The sequence below is a fragment of the Nyctereutes procyonoides genome, unplaced genomic scaffold (assembly GCF_905146905.1).
Source record: "Nyctereutes procyonoides isolate TBG_1078 unplaced genomic scaffold, NYPRO_anot_genome, whole genome shotgun sequence".
NCBI lineage: Eukaryota > Metazoa > Chordata > Mammalia > Carnivora > Canidae > Nyctereutes > Nyctereutes procyonoides.
In genome coordinates, this window is record NW_026575052.1 from 222,324 (window position 1) to 242,173 (window position 19,850).

A 19,850-nucleotide genomic window follows, 5' to 3' on the forward strand; every position below is an offset into this window, starting at 1 on the left:
CCGCGGGCGGACCCTGAGGGCCCTCTGGGCCGGGGAGACCCGGGGGGCCCAGGAGCCCTTGAGGGGCCGCTGCCCGCCCCAGCCTCCGGGGGGCCCCCCGCAGCCGCAGGCAGCCGGGCGCTCAGCACCCCCTCGCCGCCAGGTCCAGGCTTGGCTCTGGGCCGCCCCTCAGGCCCCTTGGGAGGGCTGCTCGGCCCACCAGGGCCTGCGAAGCTCCAATAATGGTTTTAATTTGTTGAACTTGCGTTTTATCCCATAAATTAGTCACTGTTTTATTTAACAGAATCGAGATATCCACAAACAATAGGCGAGTTCCAACTTGAACATTTTAATAAGACAGAAAAAAGTATATATTTTCGCGTCTGTTACTAACATATTTATGTAAATAGCCCGTGGGCTGCGTTCCAGGAAGAAGGAAGGAAAGGAAGGGCCTCCTGTGCTGGGGCCGCGCTGGAAACGTGCTGCGGGGTGCGGCACCCCGACTTCCTCAAGGTGGACCCCGCGCCTCCGCTCCCTCCGAGGCCCAGCGATGCCGCTGGGAGCTCCAGGCAGGAGCCGGGCCAGCATCCGGATGGGATCCGGGTCGCGCCGTCCCGCCCGGGCAGGTCCCTGCAGGAAGGAGGAAGGACCCTGCCCAGCGCCTGCCCAGCGGCCTCGCCAGGCGCGGTGCCCTCCGGCCGCCCCCGGGTGGGCAGGGCCTGCGCCCCCCGACGGGCCCCAGCCCAGGCGAGACCGGCCCGCCGGGCCCTCCCGGTGCCGCCCTGGCACACGCGCCGTCCACACCGCCGGCTCCCCGCCAGCCCACCTGGGGCTCGTTTTAAAAATAAAAAACTTGATAGGTTTTTTTCCAGTTTTTATTGAGTGAAAATGTCAAACCTTGCATCAGTCATGCAAAAAAAAAAATCAAATAAATAAAACACATATATTAAATTTCTAATAGCGCTAAATTCAAGTGGAAAAATATTCAGTTAACCAGGTGCCGAGGAGACCAGATTCAAGTAATCAGAGCACACGCTGTTCAGTTCGGTTTTCACGTTCTGCAGTTTTCGTCTCAGAACCTCTCTATATATCTCTATATATCTATATATGTATATACATATAGATATATACACACACATATGTGCATACATATTATTTTATATTTATATATATACACATACATAGTTATAAAACATTAAAAAGAGCATTGGTGGATCAAGCATTATTTTCCCCACAGAAAGAAAATAAAACAAAAATTACACATTAAAATTCAAAATGAGCTAGCAATGGCTTATAGTCCTAGTGTGCAATATGAAGGTTACAAAAGGCTAGACTTCGCACTGTCGGCATCTTCGATTTTCTTTTTTTTTTAATTTTTTTTTTAAAGTCTGCTACATTGAAAAATGTTTTTGTGTTTTGTTTTTTTCTTTTTTTTTTTTTTCCTTTACAAAACTCCCTCCACGCACCCAGGGGCGGTGGAGGGCAGAGTCTGGGCGAGCGCTCAGCAGCAGCGCGGCGCCCACAGAGTTCGGGAGGCTCTGCGCGGGGCTGTTTCGGACAAGGATTTGCTCCTGTTGCATCAGGTGCGCTCAGTGGGACCCCCAACCCCCTCCAAGCGCAGGTGGTCCTGGCTCCCGGGCTGTGGGCGGCCAAGAGGACACGCGCGCACACGCACACACACGGACAAAAAAGAAAAAAAAAACCCAGTGCCCCCTGCCGTCACGTGAGGCCCCCTCGGCCCCCTCGGCGATCGGGGTGACAGGCCGAGTTGCAGGGTCCCCCGAGCCAGGCTGGTGGCCAGGACCCGAGCCGCCCCGGGCGCCCCTGCCGCGTGGGCCTTCCTCCCCAAGCCCGCTCGGACCTGTGGGCGCGGGGCGCGGGGACCTGGTCTGGGTGGGTTGCACCAGCAAAGAAGCATCCCAAACAAAAGTAATTTAAAATAACAAACTGGAAAAAAAAAAAAAGCCCTATAAAGCCACACGCATAACCAATAGAGAAAAACTCAAAATTAACTACAAACTTGTATCAACAGCAATAGTCCTTTTTTCCTTGTTTCTACAAAATTCAAGTTAAAAGTTGGAATCGCGCAGCTCCCGTCAGTGCTACTGTCGAGACAGCGTCACTCGGGTAAGGCCCCGAAAACGAATGGAACGAAATCCCACGTGAGCGATTGCACTCGGCGTCCACCCGGGGCGGGGCCGCGGCGGCCTGTGCTCCCGGGCCCGCCTGCCTTTTTTTGTGTTTTTTTTTTTTTTTTGTTCTATGTAGAATAATAACCTTTACAGGAAAAATACTGTACAGCTTTCTCGCGTTTTTCCCCATTTTGAATATTAAAGCCCCGAAGAGTGGTATCCTTCCGCTCCACGGCGTGGGTGGCCGAGGCCCCGCCGGGCCCTGCGCCCTCGCCCCGAGGCCCCCGCCGCAGAGGCCGCGCCCGGGGGTCCCCGCGCGGCGCCCCGCCCCACCCCCACCCCCACGCCCACCCCCGGGGGCTGGCTGGGCTCCCTCCGCCGCAGGGGCCGCGGCCCCCAGTCCTGAGCATGAGTCCCGCCGGCGCGGTCGTGGGGCCCGGGGCCCGCGCCCCGGGGGAGGACACCCCGACAAGAGCACCTTCTGTTTCCCTGAAGAAGAAGACCCCCGCCTGCAGCCGAGGGGAGGGGCGCTCGCAGCCGGTCCTCGCGGGCGGGGGGGGGGGGGGCGGGGGGCCCGGAGCACCAGGGGGGGGCCCCGCCTCTGTCCTGAGACGGACTCGGGGTCCGGAAGCACCTGCGGGGCGGCGGGGCGGGGGCCGCGGGGGCGCGCCCGGCTTGGCCCGACGCACAAATCGCATCTCGTACAGCGGGAGTCGCGGCGGCCCCGGGCGCCCCCGCCCGTCCCCGCCGGTCCCCGCGCCCCCCGCCCCGACGCCGGCTAGGGCTAGGGCGAGGCCGCGGCGGGCGCCGCCAGCTCCGGGCTCCGCGCCCCCGGCCCCGCCGCCCCCGCCGCCCCCGCCGCCCCGCCGCCTCGGGCAGCGACTCCTCCGAGTCGGTGCGCAGGTCCTCGTCGTCGTCGTCGTCTTCGTCGTCGTCGTCTTCGTCGTCGTCCTCGTCGTCGTCGTCGTCCTCGTCGTCGTCCGCGTCCTCCTCGGGCAGCTCCAGCTCCTCCTCGTCGTCCTCCTGCGAGGACTCCCCGGCCGCGGGGCCGGGCGCGGGCGCGGCGGGGCCGTCGCGGGGGCCGTCGCGGGGGCCGTCGCGGGGGCCGTCGGCGGGCCGGGGTCGCCGGGGTCGCCCAGCCCCGGCCCCGGCCCCGGCCCCGGCCCCAGCCCCAGCCCCAGCCCCGGGCCGGCGGGCGCGGGGGCGGCGGCGGCGGCGGCGGCGGCGGCGGCGGCGGCGGCGGCGGGCGGCAGGAAGAGCAGCGCGGGCTCGGGGCCCAGCGGCGGGGCGGCGTCCGGGGCGCCGGCGGGGCCGGGCGAGGCGGCGGGCGGCTCCCCGCGCTCCTGCTTGTCGTGCTTGCGCTTGTGCGAGTCCATCTGCGACATCCCGACCACCGTGTGGCGGCAGCCGGGGTAGGTGCAGTGGAAGTGCGAGCAGCGGAGCTTGTACTTGCAGTCGGCCACGGCGCAGTCGGCGCTCGAGCTGAACTGGCGGAAGCCCGCCGCGCTGATCACGTCCTGCTTGCCGTGGTGCTTGCGGTGCGCCGTGACCTTGGTGCTGTCCGTGCAGCGGAAGCGGCAGCGCAGGCAGTGGAAGTGCGTGCTCGCGCCCGAGAACGGGCAGTCGGCGAAGTGGCAGCGCAGCGACGCCTTGAAGCGCTTGAAGTCGTCCAGCACCAGGTTGTCCACGCGGTCGTGGTGCTGCGCGTGCTTGTACATGTGCGTGCGGCCGCAGAACTTGTAGCCGCAGTTCTCGCGCGTGCAGTGGTAGTGCGTGACCTTGAGCGAGAACTGGCACGCGGCGTCCTTGCAGTCCTCGTACAGGTCGAAGCGCCGGAAGCCCTCGAGCATCATGCCCTCGTCCAGCATCTTGCGCGACGCCGCCGTCTTGCGCCGCTTGCCGAAGGGCGACATGTCCTCGATGATCCAGAAGCGCTTCTTGGCCCCGGACGCCGCGGGCATGGAGATGGTGTTCCCTGCGGGGCGGGGCGGGGCGGGGCGGGGCGCGGTCAGCAACCCGGCGGCGCCCGGAGCGCTGACCCGAGGGCGCCGACCGCCTGCCCCCCCCCACCCCCCCCCGGCTCCCGGGGCCCCGCAGCCGCTCCCCCCCCCCCAGCCGGGAGCCCCGGGCGGCCCCCGGTCACCCCCGCCTGCGGGGCGGCCGCACAGGCTCCACGGCGGGTGGCGCCCGGCCGCGGGGCCGCGGGGCCGCACTGGCCAGTTCGGGCGGGAAGTGGGGACGCCGGCGCGGGCTGAAGCCGAAGGGGGAATGTGGGCGGCGCAGCGCGGCTACCCCGGCCCGGGCCTGCACCGCCTCTGATGAGGGCCCCTCCTCCGCGGCGCCCACCTGTCGGCCGGGGGGCCGGGGGACTGTAACTCCCCGCGGGAGGGACACCTGCCCGCTTCTTGCCAGAAGGCTCGTTCTGGTCTTGTTGGGGTCGTGGGCCCCCCCGTTTGCTGGGAGACACCGGCCCTGCTGAGTGGCCAGGGCTCGGCCAACAGAGGGGCGCCCACCTGTGCCCACCCTGCTGGACCCAACGGCTCCCCTAGACTTAGGACACCCCAGTGGCAGGGCTGCCTGCCTGTGCCCGTCAGCGTGGTTAGTCCTGTACCCCATTTCTGGGACGCACCATGGGCCCTACAGCTGCAGGGTGAGGGGCAAGCAGCCCCCTGGCGCGGCACAGGCCCCCGGGGGGAAGGCCGCGGTCCTCGCACTCCCTGCTCCACACCCTAGAAACCAGAGAGAAAGCTTGGGGCCCGGCCCTGCGCAAGGCCAAGGTGGGCTTCCTCCAGGCTTCCCCCTGGGCTGACCCGTGCAGCCCGCCCCAACCTGCCTACAGAGCCGCGAGCCTCCGGGGCCCCGCTGGGCGGCATCATCCGCCTAGGGGCCCTACCCAGCCACCCACCCTTAACAGGGGACACCAAGCTCTGTCGCAGGGTGGGGGTGCCCAGCACAGCACACAGGCCTGGGGCCTGGAGGTCAGGTGAGTGAGGAGTGGCTGCTTTGGGGCCAAGGTCACAGGGTCGTCTGGTTATGCCTGCGATGGCTTTCCAAGGGCTGCACCCCCTACACGGGGCCCCTGCCCTGCCCTTGGCCACAGCCCGAGACCTGGTGCCGCGCTGGCCCAGCAGTCAGGCAGAATGGGAGGCACAAATGAGCAAAGGAAGGTGCAGAGGCGGGTGATGGGTGCACCAGAGGGCGGGGAGGGCAGGTCCCACCCCTGCAGATCATCAGATCTGCAGGGGGGAGGGGGGACAGGAGTCATCACTGAGCACGGCCGGGGCCTGGGCCACAGAGCCTCCCTCTGTCCTCCTGCCCGGCTCCGGGGCTGTGGGTTCTGGCTGGTGGCAGGAGCCCGCCCGGACCCAGCGCCGAGCGGGAGTGTAGAGGAGCTGTCTGCAGGGGACCAGGTGGCCCTGTCCTCGGCCCAGCAAGGCCACAGGAAAAAGGCCAGGTCCCCGATCACAGCCTCAAGGGTCAGCTGGGGTGACAAAGGCTGGCGAGAAGGCACGTGCGAGTTACCTGCAGCATCCTGAACTACGGGGACGTCACTTTTTACTGGAGTTGGAGTGGCAGTGGCGGGCGGGAAGCGGGGTGGGCTGCTGACAGGGTGGCCCAGGCCCCGGGTGGCTCCGAGAGTGGCACTGAGCAGAGAGTATGAGAGACAGGGCGGAGAAAAGAGGCATGGGAGGGAGGGGAGGGGCGCCCGCAGCACGGCCGCTGAGAAGGACGGGGTCAGTGCGGGCTGCGGAGCCACGCGGGCAGCCTCGTCGCCAGCGGCAGCAGGAGGAGGAAGAGGAGGAGGAGGAGGAGCCGGGCAGCCTGGAGAGGGTGGAGAAAAGCAGAAAAAAAAAAAAAAAAAAGAAAACCAAAACAAACAAAAACAAACAAAAAAGAACCAAAATGAGAAACCCGATGGCAGAAGCAAGTATGGTATGAAAACACGTGGACAGATGAGGAGCAGAGAGGCGCCAGGAGAGACGGGAAGGAGACGGCAGAGGAGGAGAGGCCGGGGAGGCTGTGCGGGGGCTCTCGCAGGGCTCAGGCGGCGCCGCAGGGGTGGGGCCGGGCCAGGCGCTGGCGGTCCCCGGCCTACCTGCCCCTCCGCCGGGGCCTGTGCTGCTGGTCCAGGCGCTCGGAGGACAAGCCTGGGTCCTCGCCTGGGAACTGAAGCCGACGGCTGGGTGCCAGTGGGCGGTGGCCTCAACGACCCGTGTCCCACCGACCGGCGGGCCCTGTCCCCGCTCGGGCCACCTGGCTGGCCCGGCCGTCTCTTCCTGGCCCGCTGCTCGGGCCCGGCCGCCGCTCACCTGCCGCGGTGCTCTCGTTGCCCACGGGGGTGCTGGAGCAGCTTCGGTCCATGGTGGACGACTCGGAAGACATGGCGCCCGGGCTGCAGCCCGTGTAGTCCATGTACTCATCGGTCTCTGTGTCCATCAGGCTCGGGGGGCCCTGAAAGGTGGTGGGGGGGCACTCAGGAGGGGGCCGCCCACCCGCCGGAAGCAGGAGAGGGACGCGGGCCACGTCGGCGACTCGGGCAGAGGGGGCACGGCCTGGGGCGCCGCCCTTACCTGGGAGGCGGGCACGCGGTCGAAGTTCTTCCCCAGCATCCTCCGCATGTGCTTCCGGGCGTGGGAGGTCATTTGGTGCTTGAGGAGGAAGGAGAACTGGCAGCCCTCACGGATGCAGTGGAAGTGGCTGTTGACCTGGTTGTACTTGCAGCCTGCGGACGCACCCACAGCCGTCAGCCCCCGCGCCCCCAGGCCTGGTCCCACCCTGCGGCCTGGCGTGGAGCCCGTGACAGTGGCAGGCCGGGCCCCCTCCCCTGCCCTCAGAGGGCCCGGGCCTGGGGTGAGAGGCCCTGATGACCCGTCCCCAGGTCAGCCCCCTTCCGGCAAGCACGACGTGTCTCCATGTCCCCCGTGGGAGCCCGGGGGCCTGCCTGCCACCGGGGAGCCTCTGCCCTGCCCTGCCCCCACCCACCTCCGCCTCCCTCTGGGCCAAGAACAAACAGCAGGCAGGGCTGAAACAGTGTCAGCGTGGGGCAGGTGAAGGCCTGCCCGTAGCCATGGCACCGGGGCTGGCCAGGTGTCTCGTATCATCCCCAGCTTTGTTTGGCCCCAACTATCACCGACAACCCCCAAAGTTGAGTAAATACGGATGGCTCCAGAGCACCCCGACGCCCGTCAGAGGAGCTGGAGGACAGCACGGGCCACCGAATGTTGACACCTGTTGCTACGGCTACCAACCCTCTGAATTCTTTCTGAATTAATACTTGAAAGGAAGGTTTGCTTCCTGCCCTTCCTGGCAGGGGCTTTGAGTGCTCACCCGTTCCCTATGGAGGGGCCGTCCGCAGCAGCAGCGGCCCCACCTCTGCCCCCCACACCCGGCGCCAGCACCTGAGGCCCGGCAGGCCCGCCCAGCACCCCAGCCGCCTCCTGGCCCCTCGTGTCTCCCTGACCGATTCCCGCCCCACACCCGCAGGCCCTGAACATGGGGCTCCATCCTGAGGCCCTCCACCTGCAGACCCGCCCCCCATGGGCATCCCGAGGGCAGCTGGGGCAGGGAGCGACAGGGGGCCTCGGTCGGCGGGGGGGGGGCCCTCCGGACAGCTTCCCTGCGGAGGGCCCAGGTCTCCCCGACTCAGCTCCCCAGCATCTGCTGCCAAAGCTCAGGGCCATCATGTGTGGCCTTCCCGGCCCCGGGGCCGCCTCCTCCTGGGTCGCCCTGGGTCACAGGTCACATGCTCTGGGCTGACCCACCATGTACCTGCTTGTCCAGCAGACAAGCCACCAAGCATGGTGCCGGCCAGAGCAGACCCTGAAAACCCTTACTGCCACCACCCCTGCCACCTCCTGCCACAGCTGCTCCGCATGCAGCTGTTCCTCCCTAAGCACCTGCTGAACGAACCAATGAGCTGACGAAACAGAGTCCGTTCTGCACAAAGCCCTCAGAGGGAAAGCCCTGGAAAGAGAGCCCAGGGCGGGCAACTTCAAGAGCTCCTATGTCACCTGCGTGGCCTCTTGAGGGGGAAGCAGATCACAGGGTCAGGGCCTGCCTCTGCCACGTGGCAGTTCCCGGGGGGCAGGGAGGGGGCCGTTGCCCCCAGTCGCCCTCGGTGTCTGGTCTGCCATTGGGCAGGGCTGAGAGGTGAGGACCAGGAGAGGGGGCCGAGGCCACCAGGGCCCCGGGGGCCAGAGCTGACCCCTGCCGCCTGCCGCTGCCCCCAACCCCGGCCGCCAGTACCTAGCCTGCCACACTCCTCGCGCTTGGTGAAGTACTTGAATCCGTTGGCTGCGCGCCGCTCGGCTTTCTCGTGCTTCTTTATGTGCCACGGCAGCTTGGTGGTGATGTTGGTCACGAAGTAGCAGCCGGTCCGCAGGCAGTGGTAGTGGCCGCGCATCCGGAACTCGCAATGCTGCAGGGAGGGTGGGAGGGTCAGGAGCTCCCACCGGGCCGTGGCAGGCCCCGGTGCATGTGCCCTTCCCTGCTCAGAATCTCAGGTCAGAAAGCAGTGTGTCCCTCTGGCCACTCGACTGAAACATCCTACCTGGCGGTCCTGCCGGCCAATCCCACACCCGGGGCAGACATCGCTCATCAATGCTAGCACTGTCCTCTGGCCGCCAGCCCTGGGACCGGGCTCCTTCTCGAGGTGCTCTGCCCACCAGCCCCCTCCAGGACTAGGCCCTGCCTGTGTGTGACCTTGATCCGCCCTTCCTGTCTGGGGCACGGACAGTTCAATCTCTAGCTGTCCGATGGGCCTAGAATTTTAAAATTGTAGGCGTCTGGGGGAAGGGAGCATAGTTCCAGGACGGGCGGGACGATGCCAAGTGCACCGTGGCTGCCGGATGAGTCCCCACCGTGGGCAGGGATGACAACACGGGACCTTCCTGACGGACCACCAACCTGGACGCTCCTGGCAGCCTCCAGGGACGGGAGGAGAACCATTCCAAACGGGCGTAAGGAACAGAATCCCTGCCAGGGGGAGCTGGGCCCGGGCCCCCCCGCCCCCTGCCCCCGCACTGACCTGGTTGGGACAGAGACACTGAAGCGAGTAGTACGCGAACTGGTCCCGCACGTTGACCAGGTTGTTGTTGGGGTTGATGTGGTCCAGGCAGTGCGACTCCGCCTTGCCCGAGGTTTTGCAGACGTACTTGCAGTTCCCGAAGAGACAGTGGAAGTGGAACTTGTTGGCATACTTGCAGTCCGTCGCGAGGCAGGGATCGCTGGAATGAAACCACAGCCCAGAAGGTCAGTGGCATCCCGGGGCCTCCCCACCGACACCCTGACACCCTGACAGTCCTCGTGCTGTGGTGCGGCCCGGACGAATGGCCCCTGGGCTGCCCTCCTGCTCAACGAGTGGCTCCAGCCAGAGGAGACTACAGATCCCAGCATGCAGTCCTGCCTTCTTTTTGGAGCTCGGAGGTGCAGGAAGGATTGCAGTGTGCAGGCTGCCCAGAGCATTGCATGCTGGGACACGTAGTTTCCATGGCCACACCTCAGGATTATAGATAAGGACGGCTCCAGTAACCTCTTGGATGTGAAAGTGCGAGATGGCGCGGCCAGCCCTGGCGGGGGGCCAGTGAGGGCCTGGCGGCCTGGCACGGGCACTGCCCTGGGTGTGGCTGACTGACAGGGTGCAGATGGGTGGGCAGCCCTACCAGGAAGCTCCAGTGGGAATGTGCACCTGGTGCGGGGCCTGCTGAGGCGCATGGCTGCCGGGGGGGGGGGCCCCCAGGGTTGGCCCGGGGCGTGGGGCTCCTGCCCACTCAGAGGACCTCACAGGCCAGCTGAGTGGTGGAGCCTGGAGGGGCGGCGGGGTGCTGGGCGGAGCCCCCGTGCCGGCCTGCCCTGGCCGCAGCCGCCCTGCCCCACGGCCTGCCTCCTGCGCTGCACATAGGTGCGGGGGTGCCCTGCCCCGGTCTCCTGCCCTGGCTGGCTGCCCCCTCGGTGGCCCCGGGTTGGGAATCCTCCAAGCTGGGGAAACTGGGAGGGCTTACCGCCGTGGGGGGCGGGACGGAGGAAGGGGAGCTCCGGGGGGACGGAGAGGAGTGCAGGTCCCCTTCCATGCCACAGGCCCAGCCCCAGGTGCTCAGAGAGGGAGGACAGCTGCCACTCAGGCCGTGTGTGTTCACATCCAATTTATTACTTTTATTGAGAACAGGAAGCCGCACATATCACGATACAGAGTCACCGTTCTCGCCACAAGGCGCCACCACCATCCAATGAGGAAGGGCCCTTCCACCCCTGAGAGCTCAGACCACCTTGCAGGTGGGCATGGGCCTGGAGGGGGCCTAGCCCCCTCGCCCCCCCACCCAGGACTTAGCTTGCTCTGCAGAGGCTGGGCCGCGGGAGCGAGCCACAGACACCGACAGGGAGGCGCAGAGCCGATGCCGCCCTCCTTGCCAGGCGACGACCGCCCCTCCCAGCCCACCTGAGCCGGTCCTCACAGTGTCACCTCCCCCCACCCCTTGCCAGCTGCCCGCTCTGGGAACAGGCAGGGAGGTCAGAGCAGCAGTGTCTTTGGCTAGAAAGACCCGGCCCGACGACGGTGTCCCAGAGAGGCTGGGGACGGCCAGAGCTACCTGCAGAGGGAGCGGCAGTGGCCTCTGCGGCTGCCCTTGCTAGCACCTACTCCCGAGACACGCGGGGGACACGGGACTCCCGGCTCATCGAGGGACTCACTTCTCCTGGAACTGGAGGAATCCGGGTTTGACCTGGGGCTTGGCGTTTTCTAGAGAAGTCGTTGCCAAGGGCGAAGTGGGCAGGTGAGGCACTGGCGCTGGAATCTGAGGCATCTGGGGTATGGTGGAAGCCAGCTGCTTCCAGGCGAGCAGCGTGGGGGTGGAGGGCACGGCGGCCGGGCTGGGAGTGGGACCCTCCAGAGCGGAAACTGTGGCTGTGGTGACGGGAGGTGCCGACGGGGACGAGGGGGCCAAGGCAGGTTTGGTCTCGGCCGCGGTGGCAGGGAAGGCAGCCTCTGCGGTTCCCTTCACAGCTCCTCCCTCCGTCCGCAAGTGGAAGCTGCAACAGGCAGAGGCGCCAGCGTCTCGGGTGGGAAGTGATGAGAGCCCGGAGCAGGGAGCCCTTCCCTGGGGCCGGCCCCATCCACATGAGGAGCCGTGGTGCCCTCCCCAGCCCCCAGCTTGGGGCGGGGTCCTACCAGGAAGGAAGGACTGGCAGCCAACGGCTGCGTCCTCTGGTCCTGCACCTGGGCTCCCGGCCCGGCCCTCTGGTCCTGCACCTGGGCTCCCGGCACGCCCTCACTACACCTTCCCCTGTGACCCTCGCGCTGTGTCGGCCCCTGACAACAGGCCCTGGGGCACCAGGTCTGTGCTTCCAGAATCTGCTCGAGAGTTAAAGGTGGGTCTCAGCCTCCAAGGTTGGCTCTCCTGCAGCAAGTGGAGCCTGAGCTGGGGCCCAGCAGCAGAGAAAGTCTGTTTTAAATGTCTGCGCGTCCTGCGTTCCATTACAGCAGGCAGCTGGTCTGTGCTTTTCAGCTCAATGGGTTTACAAATTAATTTCATTATTTTTAGGCCAAAGAGGATCTACAAATCCACGATGCTGGGCTTGGAAAGGCCTGCTCCTAGGGTCCCTGCCTGGGTCAGAGCAGGGGTCTGTGCAGCTAACTCTCAGGGAGCATCAGGTAGGGCTGCCTGCCGGGCCGCAGGGGCGTGGGGTGTGGGGAGCAGGGGGCAGCAGGAGACTCTGCTCCGGGGCTCTAAGTGGGGCCTGGACGGGCTCCGAGGACCCTGCTAGGAGCTGAGCAGGTGGAGGGATGGGGCAAGCCCGCCTTCTCTCAGGCGGTACCTTCTAAGTGGCCAGCTCAGCCTCTGAGGTCTGCTGGGAGCTGCACACGGTCCTGCTTGGAAAGCAGCTGGAGGCCCGAGCAGCCCCCAGCCTCGCCCAGCCTCGCCCGGAGGTGGGGTGCAGGGCCCAGGACCCCCACTCACTTGGCATGCTTGATGGCTCCGTCCAGGGTGCTGAAAAGTGCGCCGCACTCCTCCACCACGCAGTGGAAGTGGGCCTTGTGGAGGAAGTCACACTGGGCGTCACAGAAGTCCTTGGTGCCAAACCTGGCAGAGGAACCGTGGTCAGAGGAGACCCTGGGGCACCGGCCACCACGACCCTCCCTGCTCCTTTGCTCTGCCAGGAAGCCCCTCACCTTCGGAGGTACACCTTCCAGGGCTCGGACAGCTTCTCCTGAACCAGCGCCTTCACAGCCTTGCCCAGGAAGGGCGAGGACTCCATGGCGGCGCTGGCCTCCGCCTCTGTCTTGATGTTCAGCAGGCTGCCGAGGTTGGGGTTGCCCTGAGACATCTGCAACGGGGACAGGGGCCGTGCTGCAGGCTGGGGACCTCAAGACACACATGTGCCACTGTGGGCGCCGCCACGGCTCTCGCAGAGGATGAGCGCAGCCGAGGAGAGAGGAGGCCTGGCCCCATGCAGCTTCGGCCACAGCCGAGCCCACTCTGGGTGGACACTGCCACGGGGCGCGGCGCTACCCTGGCCCCGTGGAGATGCCAGGGCTCCTCCACACAGACCCCGTGGTGCTAAGATCCATCACTAGAGCAAAGGCTGGGACTCTGGGCACACACTCCAGCCTAGCTTTTCCCAGACTTCGTGGCTCCCTGCTTATTTTCCTGCCAGGTTTTCAAAAGAAGTGCAGGAGGAGGAGGTAGGGGGAACCCCTAAGAATTCCTTGAGAACAAGAGAAGGCACACAAAGGAGGAGCGGAGAGGGAGGGCAGGAGGCTCTTGGGGGAGATGAGGGTGGCTCAGGGCTGCTGGGCCTCGACGACGGGGAGTGGGGAGGGTGAACCCGTGTCAAGGCTCGACCCACATGGCACGTGCCCCCCCCCCCCCCCCCCGGCCAACAGGAAGGAATGGGGGGGGCGGTGACCCGAGAAGGAAAAAGGAGAGCAAGAGAGCAAGGAGGGAGGGCGGGAAGGGGAGGGCACGGGCCCGCCGCAGAGGGCAAAGCGCATTGGAGGCTCCCTCGCTGCCAAGGGTCCAGCCGGGACCCCCCACCCGTGAGGTCCGGCCCAGGCCCGGCTGCCTTGGCAGTCACTCGTGTGCGGTAACCAAATTAATCTTGCTGTAGTCAAATTTATCATGTGAAGGGGGAAAATATATTTGAGATGATGTATAATTTACAAAGACCCTGCATTATTTAAAATAAATATTCCGGAGCGACCTCTGTGGAAGGCGTCCGAGACCATTACTCAACCCGAAAAGTGGAAATTGATGCTTTGCTCCCACTTTAGGGCCCCTCCCCCACCCCCTTTTTAAACAAACAAAAAAATATATAAAATAAATAAATAAAATTAATAACTGAGAGCAGAAGAAGTTAGAGGGCTCGGAAAAGCTTTTGGAGCCCTCCATCTGAAGGGAAAAAAAGGGTGTCAGAGGCTGGAATATATTTCTTCAGCCAGTTCATTAAATTAATTTGTAAGCAGTGGCTCTGAAATTATATCCGATGAAAAATGGCCTCAAAATTTAAATGGTACAAACTCATCTTATTAGAGGCAAAACATTAAAAAACAAACACATCCCCCCCACCCCCCAGCACAGCTTTAATTTCTCTGGGTGGGGGAACGGGAGGCGTGTGATGGATGGTTCTTACCTTATTCATAAGCGAGGATAAAAGAGATGAATTTGCCGGGACTGCGTGGCCATTTGATTCATTACTGGAACACAAACCAAGGGGCTTTAGCTCAGATGTACGTGGGACGGAGCCCAGATTCCCACCCGTCCCAGCCCACGCCCAGGGCCCCGCCGCGCCTGCTGCATCCACCCAGGCAGGAGGGTGGCCCCCTGCTCGGTGGGGTCCAACTCTGACTCTGAGGGAGCTGGTCCCAGAGCCTCCTGCCGTGGCACAGGGCTGGGAGGCCCCAGCCTCGCCTCACCTGGGCTCCTTCACCGTCAGGTCTAAACTGCGGTCCTGGGAGACCTCGTGGGGAACCGGGGCGCCAGCGTTCTCACCGGGCTCCTGCTTCACTGGGGCCGGGGGGAACCTGGCAGGGGTGGCCTGCTGCCCGTTTCCTACAGGGGAGGGGAGGGAAGACGGCCTTAGAGGGGCCTCGGGCCTCGGTGGGGGGCACACACTGGACCCCGCGGCCCCCAGGGCACAGAGCGCGGGGGGCTGGGTGGGCAGGAGCCCCTGGGGGAGCCCCGGCTGCTGGTCAGCGGTTCTCCCCACTGACATGATCGCTTGTGACGCTTACCCCTGTGTGGCAATTCTTCAAGTGATAATTATTGCAAAATTATGTCAAAGTTGTCCTGGCTCAGGGCCTCCTGGAGGAGCGGGGCGGGAGGCTGGGGAGGGGGCTGGCACGGGGGTGGGGGCCCTTCATTTTCTCCACCGACTGTCACAGTCAATTTGTGGGGCTGCCGCTTAGGCTTTTATTAAAGACTCTGTTAATGCTGAGGGGAAGTGGCAGATCCAGACTGGGAGCTGCGCCCCCGCCCCCCGCGGGTCCCCGGACCCCTGTTGCCGGGGCGACGGCCCTGCCTTCCACTGAGCATGCCTAGGAGGGGCATCCGCTGTGTCAGGGCTATGGAAGCTGATGGCCAATCAGAGCGGTTCAAACTATGTGACCTCGCCGTCAAGCTGCCCAGGGCAGGGACGTGAGGCCCACTCAAGCCGGGCGGGCTGCTCGGGGCTGGTGGGGTGCGGCCGCTGGGGGAAGGCTGCAGCCGGGTGGGCAGAGGACTGGGAGGCGGAGCAGAGTGGGGCGGAGGAGGCTGCTGACGGGGAGCGTGTCCACCGAGCTTGCCCTGCTGTCCCCAAGGGGCTGAACTAGTACCGTGCCCCGAGGCTCTGCTGCAGCTGACACGGCCGCATCACAGGCAGCAAGTGGCGTTTTATTAAAAAATAAAGGCAAGTGGGCCCCCTCCCCTTGACCTTTCTTTTGGGGGAAGGAGACTTTTCTAATGAAAAGGACGAATTTGCCCGTGTGGCCACAGAGCCCAGCGTGGCCCTGAAGGGGGCCCACCCCAGCCAGCCGGCAGCTGTCCAGGGGGGCCCGGCCCCGGGCAGACCTGCTGTCCCTCCCGCACCTGGGATGGAAGGTGGGCCGCTCCACTTCCTGCTGGCAGGAGCGTCCCACTGGGACAGCACAGTTTTCAGAGTCTGAGTCCACCTGCCGGTAGCTCCCCCACCCCCTGGGAAATGGCTGGGCCCCCTGGCCAAGCACTGGCAGGCCCTCCGGGAGGTCTGGGCAGGTCCCTGGGCTGGGCCGCAAGGACCTTAGGTCTCACAGGGGAGCAGGGCTCTTGGGCTCAGGAGCCAGGCCACTGAGGTGCGAGTCTGGGCTTGGCCACCTCCTACTGTGGGGCCCGAGCCGGCCGCCCCCACTGTTCCTTCAGCTCCTCCAGGCAGGACTGTGCCTCCCGGCTGGGTCCCTCGCACCCGCAGCTGCCTGGGAGGCCCTCCCGAGCACAGGGCTGCTGGACGGCTAAGCACGACGGGGGAGGGAGGGGAGGAGCCAGGTGAACAGAAAAGCCGGAGAGTTTCAGAAACACAGAAGACTTATTTAAAAAGTAGAAAACGTGAGAAAGGAGAACCGCGGCGCTTGGTGAGCCAGAGGGAGGGCAGCAGGGCTACCACGAGGCTGCGGCCGTGCTGTCCCACGTGGCAGCTGAGGGCCAGGCGTGACTACGTTAAAGCAATTCCAGTTGAAATCCAGTTCCCTGGTCTCACGGCCAACTTCAAGCACCTGGCAGCCCCCTGTGACTACTGCCTGCCGTGGTGGACAGCACAGGATGGAACGTTTCCGTGGTCGCAGAAAGTTCTATCAGACCTCGCTGACTGACAGGAAGAGGCCAGAAGGATGTCCCCGGCCTCGTGGGGCTGGATGGGTGTGAATCTCAAGCATCCCTTGAGAGCCCCCGCCAGGAGACAGAGAGGGGGCCCCAGGGAAACGTGGGGGCTCTGGGACTGCTCTCCTCGGGGGCTGGCCCTGGGACGAGGTGGGGTGGGTGTCAGGGCAGCGGGTGAGGAACAGTTCCCCAGGATGCAAAAGCTCCCCACGAGGCCGAGGCCCGGCTTAACCGCCTCCTCTTCACAGATGAAGGAACAGAGCTGCCCGGGGTGGGGTGCACAGGCCAGAGCGAGAGGCCCCGAAAAGCAAATTAACAGTAGGAGGCAGAGACCAGGCAAAGATGGGGGCCTGGGCAGGCAGAGGCCGCGGGCGCAGGAGAACACGGGCCTCGCCAACCCCCACCCCTCTCCCGCTCCATTCTGCACACCCAGGCTGTGGGCTCCGGGGGTCTGTGAGCCGCGTGCTTCCTGGGCAGAGCCCAGCCTGCTCACCTGGGTCAAAGGTGGCAGAGGGCTTGAGGGCGGCCGCGGCCAGCCTGGCCATCATGGGCGAGATGAGGCCCTTGCTCGCAGAGATCCTCTCCATGATGGAGCCGGGTGGCACCGGGACGGAGGTGGCAGCCGCTGGGGCTGAGTCGCCGGCTCCCGAGGCGGCCAGAGTGGGGGTGTCAGCGGCCGCGGAGGCAGCCGCCCCCGACGACATGGCGCCCAGGAGGCCGGGGGTGCCCACAGGCAGGGAGGTGCTGCTCCGACCCGGCAGGATGGGGAAGTAGGGGGCGGCGGTGGGCAGGCCTGTGTTGGAGAGAGCCAGCGCCAGCGGGATGGACGCAGGCAGGCCCTGGGACAGCAGCCCAGGGATCTTGCTGTTGGGAGGCTTGGAGGCGCTGGGCACGGCCTCGGTGGCGGTGGCGGCGGCGGCCAGGGAGGCGGAGGACTGCTGGCTGGTCGGGGAGGCGCTCAGGCTGGAGTTCTTGCTGCTCAAGGCCGAGAAGTCGACCAGGTCGTCGTTGCTCGACTCCTCGTGCTCCGTGTCCTTGGAGCCCAGCAGCGAGGACGGCAGCCCCAGCACGCCCGAGGAGCGGACGTGCCTGCGCTCGTGCTTGCGCTTGTGGGAGGTCATCTGGCTGGTGGAGGTGAAGGTGAAACCGCAGCCGGCGCGGATGCAGTGGAAATGGTTGGTGGCCTTGCTGTACACGCAGCCCTCGTACCTGCACTCCTCGTACTTGTAGAACTTCTTGAAGCCGTCCTTGGCGTACGCGTCATCCTTGATGTGGTAGCTCTTGTGCTTCTCGATGTCACACTTGTTCTTGAAGGTGAACGTGCATCCGGGGCGCCTGGACAGGACACGGGGAGCCTGTGGCAGGGCCCAGGCGGGCACCCGGAGGAGCTTCTGGGCGGCTCCCCGCCCACGCCCCCTGAGCTGTTGGCCCCATGGCCCGTCCCCGTCCCTCCCCGCGGGCCCATCCCCATCCCCATCCCCATGGCCCGTCCCCGTCCCTCCCCGCGGCCTGTCCCCATCCCCATGGCTGGTCCCCGTCCCTCCCCGCGGCCTGGCCAGCCCTGCTCACCTGCAGTGGAAATGCGTGGTCTTCTGCCCGTAGAACTGGCAGTCGGCCGTGCCACAGTCCTCGGTGGCTCGGAAACGCTGGAAGCCATCGTTGATGAGCTGGGTGTTCTTCTTGTGGAAGTTCTCGTGGGTCATCACATCTGACGTGCTCGTGTACACCTTGTTACAGCCCACCTGCAGGGCAGACTGGCCATCAGGGGGACGGAGGCCGGGCAACCCTGGGCCACAGTCAGAGGCTGACCTCCCTCCTCGGGGCAGCACCGGCCCCACAAACATCCATCCAGGCAGTGGAAAGCCTCTCGCACCCTCCGGCCCTCCTGGCCTGGCCTCTGCCGAGGGCTGAGTTGCCTTCGGGTCTCTGGACACCTGCTGGCACAGGTGCGGTGGTCCTGTCCCACAGGAGGTGAGTTCGGGGTCCTACTCTGTGGCTCTACTTCCAAAGCCCCCGGCAGTGGCCAGGGCCGGACCTGGGGGCCTAGCGGTCACCTTCAGCCCAGGACTCGATTAGTGGACAGTTGCTGGCACGGGGCCTTCCCCACCCCACCCCAGCTGGGCCAAGGCAGGCAACGTTGCCATATTGAGTAAAAACCAGTGGAATCTGAGCACTCTTGAAGGCTGGGCTGTGCCAGTGTCTGCACCATCTCAGGGCCCGGAGAGCGAGCCCCCCTCTCCTCCCGGCTGTTCCACGGAGCCCATAACAACCCCCTGACAAATACCGGGGGAGGCACGCCGGCTGCTATTTGCAACCCCAAGTCGCTCCCCCTGGACCTGACACCTTGAAAAAGCCCAGACTCTGCGTGGCATTAAAACAGAGAATTAAACAAAAACCTCCTCAGGAACCATTTGCAATTCTGCTCTTGGTGTTAAAGCCTGAAAAATGTCGGTCTGTATAAACAGCTCCCTGAATTTCACCCGCACCAAGTATGGCCATGGGGACAGCCCCGCCCTGGCCCGCCAGCCACTGCCCACGCCTGCGCCCCCCGTGCCGGGCCAGGAGACAGGGAGGCCCCTCGCCCAAGGCCATGTCCCCCACCGCGCCCCCACCCCGGCCGCCCTGCCCTGGGAGCGCGAGGGGCACCTGCATGCAGTGGTAGTGGGTGCTCTTCCCGTTGAGGTGGCAGCCGTGGTAGTAGACGCTGCAGTCGTCCAGCGGGCTGAAGCGCATGAAGCCATGCTGGAGGGAGTTGTCGCGTTTCTTGTGCATGTTGTAGTGTCGGATCACGTCCTGCTTGCTCGTGAACCTCTGCGGGAAACAGCTGCATGGGTGGGGGCCGGGCCAGCCACCTGTCCCGAGCACTGGGCCTCGCTCTCCCTGTAAGCACTCCTGCTCCCGGAGGGCCCCAGGCCAGCACAGGGCACCAGACACGGAGCGATTCAGAGGGTTCCGGAGCCACGGACCCAGCCCTGACCTCCCGCCAGGCTCCCAGTGGTCACGCCCAGGAGCAGAGAAGCCGAATCAGGCCGGGCCCCTCAGACCCAGGCTCCGATGGCTGAGAACTCAGGTTGCCCGGCACCACACATGGGCCGTGCCAGCTTGGGCTCCTTGGTGAGCCAGAGGGGACAGCCCGCACTCCTCTCTCATTGACCCGCCCCGTGCTCCCCAGGGGAGGCCCTGACCCTAAGTCACAGTCTGAGCCTCAGGGTTATCCTGTTAGAGGGGGCAGGACTACCGCCCTCATGAGGACACCAGGAGGGGTCAGGTAAGGTGCCGACGCCTGCTGGCCCGGCCCTGGGGCCGGGCAGGCTCCCCGGGAGGGGAGCTCCAATTACCATCCCAGGGATGCAGATGGCTCCAGATCCCATCAGATGCCTATTCAGCTGCTAGATTTCTGGGTTCTCTGCCTGCTTGAGTTAAGCTCAGGCAGCCTGAGCGGAACCGAGCACCCCCACCCCGCTTCTGAGGAGCCCCTCTCAGGGGCAGGGGCTGGGCGGGCACCCACTGGGTCCTACCTGGTAGTTACACTCGGGGTCCAGGCAATGGTAGTGTTCTCGGTACTGGTAGGCGCAGTGGATGTGGCCGCAGTGCTGACTGCCCGAGAACCTGCAGGGAGGACGGTGAGCTCAGGCCTCCCCGGACAGCAGCCCCAGGAGGACTCTTCCCAGGTCCCTGGCCAGAGCAGCCAAGAAATTCTTTGTCCATTCGCCGGGGACAGCGCCCCTGGGAAACAAGGGGCTCTGGGGCGGAGGAGGGGCGGGTAGTCCATGGGGTCAAGTGTCAGAAACCTGAGGAGGCCAGGGGGAGTGACTGCTCCTGCGGGGAATCCTCGAGCCACTGAACTGCAGACCTGTCTCCCTGTCCTGGGAATGAGGGCCCACTGAGGCACACGGGCCTAGCACCAAGATGGAGA

At 65.0% G+C, this 19,850-nt stretch overlaps 1 protein-coding gene across 1 annotated transcript in view; it reads right to left on the reverse strand.

Moving 5' to 3' along the window:
* Nucleotides 1-836: 836 nt before the first annotated feature.
* CASZ1 (castor zinc finger 1) overlaps nucleotides 837-19,850 on the reverse strand; it is a 51,672-nt gene continuing 32,658 nt past the window's right edge. Inside the window, 16 exon segments of the mRNA XM_055332818.1 lie at nucleotides 837-2,964; nucleotides 2,967-3,197; nucleotides 3,200-4,086; nucleotides 6,422-6,563; nucleotides 6,683-6,834; nucleotides 8,358-8,529; nucleotides 9,139-9,337; nucleotides 10,797-11,135; nucleotides 12,065-12,187; nucleotides 12,277-12,431; nucleotides 13,737-13,800; nucleotides 14,020-14,155; nucleotides 16,428-17,269; nucleotides 17,504-17,676; nucleotides 18,581-18,745; nucleotides 19,453-19,543. Coding sequence (XP_055188793.1) covers nucleotides 2,896-2,964; nucleotides 2,967-3,197; nucleotides 3,200-4,086; nucleotides 6,422-6,563; nucleotides 6,683-6,834; nucleotides 8,358-8,529; nucleotides 9,139-9,337; nucleotides 10,797-11,135; nucleotides 12,065-12,187; nucleotides 12,277-12,431; nucleotides 13,737-13,800; nucleotides 14,020-14,155; nucleotides 16,428-17,269; nucleotides 17,504-17,676; nucleotides 18,581-18,745; nucleotides 19,453-19,543 — 3,940 coding nt within the window. The 3' untranslated portion in view covers nucleotides 837-2,895.